The sequence below is a fragment of the Octodon degus genome, unplaced genomic scaffold (genome assembly GCF_000260255.1).
Source record: "Octodon degus isolate 3935 unplaced genomic scaffold, OctDeg1.0 scaffold00003, whole genome shotgun sequence".
Lineage (NCBI taxonomy): Eukaryota > Metazoa > Chordata > Mammalia > Rodentia > Octodontidae > Octodon > Octodon degus.
The window spans coordinates 33537280-33541680 of record NW_004524579.1 but is presented as its reverse complement, the minus strand read 5'-3'; the positions used below and the strand labels follow the sequence as shown (position 1 = coordinate 33541680).

General features: G+C 35.0%; 1 protein-coding gene across 12 annotated transcripts in view; it reads left to right on the top strand.

The window, feature by feature from the left end:
• Positions 1–4401, top strand: part of Tcf4 (transcription factor 4) — a 348055-nt gene that overhangs the window by 127525 nt on the left and 216129 nt on the right. For all 12 annotated transcript variants that reach the window (XM_004623671.2, XM_023715119.1, XM_023715123.1 and 9 more), the window contains one exon: positions 763–859. In XM_004623671.2, coding sequence (XP_004623728.1) covers positions 763–859 — 97 coding nt within the window. The remainder of the gene's footprint in view (positions 1–762; positions 860–4401) is intronic.

Genomic DNA, 4401 nt, shown 5'->3' with positions numbered 1-4401 from the left:
CATCTTGTACAGCAATTAACCACTAGGAAGAATGTATGCAGTGTGTTAGTTATTGAAACTGTCCTACCGATTTGATTTGAAACTGTCTCATTGCTATTTGTTTCTCAATAAAATTATAGGAAAAAAAACAAAAGAAACAAAAACAAAGTTAACAAGAAAAAAAAAAGTTGTGGCTTTAGAACTCTTTTTGGGGCATGCTGTGTGCAACTCCAGAAATACTGATCTATGCTAAAGCATTTAATTCATTCATGATTATATTCTAATCTTCATATTCTTACTAGTATAAACAATCAGTTCTCTTACAACCATGACAGTGACCATAATAAGACATCAAAACTTAAATATCATGTAACTTAAAAGTTGTTGTCTAAATTGCTCTACCTTGGTTTCCAAAAGAAAATCATTACTGGTTATGGATGGCTTTCCCCTTGTAGCACAATCGTGCTTTAATGTAGACTTATCAAAATAAATAACATTTAATGTTTCTCAGTCTGCTTCATCTTTATATGGTGTTTTATAGCCATTATTTCATTTATCATATTAACAGCTCCATGTGGACAGTGCCATTGTTGTTATTCTCAAAAATCCACAGCTGGTATGAGGAGACCCTGACCTCTGTGGAGTCTAACTCTCTCTCATGGTTCCAGGGAGGGAAGAACTGACTGCAGCTTCTCTGACTGGGAGAGGTTTCAGCAGTGGGGATGTTGTATTTATGTGCTGATTTGTTGATTTAAAATTAAAATTTACTCTGTTTACCTACAGAACTATGGAGATGGGACTCCCTATGACCACATGACCAGCAGGGACCTTGGGTCACATGACAATCTTTCTCCACCTTTTGTCAATTCCAGAATACAAAGTAAGACACATTTTACATTAACTTATTTTTGAGTGTTTATGTTTCACTATGGAAGGGGCAGCCATACCTCAAGCAAAGCCCTGGTGTGTAAGAACTTGGAGTTTTAGCCAGCTTCTTACAGCACAAAAAAATTTACTAATCTGTGCTTATTCAATGCCTATAAAGAACTAAGTTTTACAGTTACACAGAATTAGATCATTTCAGTGTTGCTGAATCTTTGTGGAAATGTTGACTTCTTAAACAAAGCAGTTATCCCAAGTGAAGTGTTGCAATGATCATTTTCTTGGATGAGGTTGAGGGAGTCCAAGTGGTGAATATCTAGAATAACATCATCATTGAGGTTGTTGGCTGGCAGGGGCATATAGTGTTAGCTGCGAAGTTTTATGTTTGGAGTTATGGAAATAAAATGCTGTCAATGGGTGTAGTTTGCTTAAATCAGAGTAGTGCATTCAAGTTGAATTGTAAAGCTTGATCATGTCTGCTGTCAAGGTATGAACTTCAGGGCTGATTTAGGCAGATCCTGTTCTGAAGCAGGGTTCAATGATGTCTGTGCTGTTGCGTGAATCTGTTGAGCTTTCCTCCACTGATGCTTATACTGCTGTTCATAGTGTATTTTTCTGCTTTTGACCACCTTGTAGAAGTGTTTGTAAAAACAGCAGGAACCAGAGGGATGAAAAGATAATTTATAGTGGCTTAAAAGGTCCCAATAGTAAGCTACTTCAGTTTTGATTAGAAAATGATCTTTCTTTTACTAAATGTGAATTCTTAAGAATATTAGTAAATCTGCCAACCTGGCCAAATTTTACGCAAATCTGTCAGTGAATGAAGTCAGATTTCATGCTATAAGCTCTGCACTGTTCTCCAAGGAAAACATACAGCAATAGTTATATCATTCTGTAACCGTAATTGGAAATGCTTGTAAAGAATGTCCTCATTTTTTAAACCTTGGAAGCCGCAGCAGTCACTTAAAATGTGAATAGCATTTTAATTTCAGGGTTTGTTTTTAAAAAATCATCCTCCAATCAGGCATTTGATGCAAAATTATTTTTTAAGAGTATAACACGTTTGTGTCTGTGAATGTTGTCTCAGCTTTGAGTACCAGAAAGTTGTATTTCATCATCAGTTCTTATTTTTGTGCTTTTAGACTTCAAAATGGTAACTTTCATTTTTAAAATGAAAAATGTAAAAAAAAAAAAAAAAAAAAAAAAAGAAAAAAGAAAAAAAAAAAGAAAAGTCCAACTCTTATCATTTGTCAATAGGGAGGTCCGTCAAGCCTTCTGTTTCTAAGATATGTAGGAACCCATGATGAAATACATTTTCAGATTTTAAAGGACAGTTTTGGAGTCTTTATTGCTAATGGAAATTTTAATTCTAATACCTTTGCTTTTCTGTTCTTCTGGACCCAGTTTCATAAAATAGATAAAGATTAATTTGAAAGTGAGTTTTTAAAAGTAGAGACTAATGATTGTACTAACTTCTTTGGAATATTAAAAGTCATCCTCTGATGAGCTAATTAAAAATATACAATAAATAAATTCTTGTTCATATTTAGAAATTTGTGTTATACATACAAAAAACCTCAAAGAACTTAATAAGTTAGTATTACAGAACATAGCAAACAGTAGAAATTACAGGGCATACCAAGCAATGGAAATCTATTAAATGATTTTTTTTTTTATGTAATTCCTCATGGGCATCTGTTTTACAAACCAAATTAGTTTTTCAATTCAAACAGTATTTAAAATATAAGTGGGCCGACAGTCTAGAGCGGAGAGAGCTGATTCTTTTCACTTAGTTGTTGTTTAAGCTGAAAATCCATGTCAGCCTTGCTCTTTCATGCTGTCTTCCCTCCTTCCCATTAAACTCTTAAATATGGAGGGCAAGACAGTCTCCTGCATTGTGATAGGAAATGCTACTATGTCCACGAGGCTCCCACCCACTGTTCCCCATGAAAGGACTTCTCTGTTAGATAAGCTGTCTGGTCTGAAACATGGCTCTGTATTGTTTACAAACTGCTACATTTTCCACCTCAAGCAGATTTTTGCACAGAAAAGAATTGTGCTTGGGCTAAATGGTTTATCAGACATTTAACCGGGCAGTGTCAGACTTGGGTCAGTGAAGTCGCCCTCAGAGCGACAGGGCACTGTGCAGTGTGCAGAAAAAGAAAGAGAGGAAAAAGACATTGAAACAACCATGGGGTACCTTACATTTTTATCTTAGAGAAGAACTGACAGAATGTATTTTTCTTTAAGAGTAGGAAAAATTTATTGAGAGAAAGAAAGCTTCTGTCAGAGAGGGACAGAAGGGGACCTGGCAAATGGTTGGCCCTAGAGAATATTTTTAGAGAACCAACAGAGAACTGACAGTTGCTAAAAACTTTGCCCACTACTAGAGTTTCTCCTGTCCCGAACACCTTTTTGATTGGCTTGAGTATCTTAGGGTCAGATTCAGGGAACAAAGATGCTCACTGATTTTGTCCATGCTACCATTCATTTAAAATAAAAGCAGATTTCAGATGAGCCATGGTTGGTATTTGCTGTCTTGCTTTTTTCAAGAAATTAAAGAGAACCTATTTACAAATGGAGTTGCAAAGTTAGGTCTCAATATAGAGGACAATTTGAACTTACAGATTCTGCGCTATATTCTAAACTGTTCTTGTGTCCATACCCACTTTGCACCCTTTACAACCACTGTGGGTGTCTTTCTTGTTCCAAAAGAAGACATCAGCCTTTACTTCAAGTTTTGGGCAACAGTCTGCTCTTAAAATCTTTCACTAGTTTTCATTAAAGCTACAACAGATTTCTTTACATTTTAGAGACTTAATTCTTCTCTGATGTTTCATTGGGTAAAAGCTATAGCCTCAGAAATAAATCAGCCACTTTATTGGAGCAGATTCTCTATTGTCAAATCAATCAAGCCTGTGACTGAATTAGGCGTCTGCTACAGAAATAAGTGACACTAATTTTACGGGAAAGGGTTATTAACTGCAGATGACCTGATTTTTTTTGGTGGGGGGTTAACCTGTTTACTTAGTAATGTTTTATTATATTGTAAGAGAAGAAAACAGCAATGTGCTGCTCTTTCCTATTGGGAATGAGTTGTTATTGTACGTTTCGTTCTTTATGGTGGAATACTTTTAACGAAACAATGTAGGCATTGCTAACGTATTTGTCCATAAACTGTTTTATAACAAACCCTTCGCTACAACTCTGAAGTTTTTATTTCTAAATTAATAAATACTTTTGTTTGATACCAAAATACCAAAACTGCTAACTTAGAGCTGTAATTCAAATTTTTGCAAAATGGCATATAAATGATAAGCATAATAAAGCATTAATTTATTCTTTTCGAAATAAGTTTGTGTATCTGAAAATAATACCCTGTTTCATAGTTTGTGAATCACTAAAGCACAAGCAAACACACTCCTGGTTTCATTTAAAATAAAACCAGATTTCAGATGAGCCATGGTTGGTATTTGCTGTCTTGCTTTTTTCAAGAAATTAAAGAGAACCTATTTACAAATGGAGTTGCAAAGTTAGGTC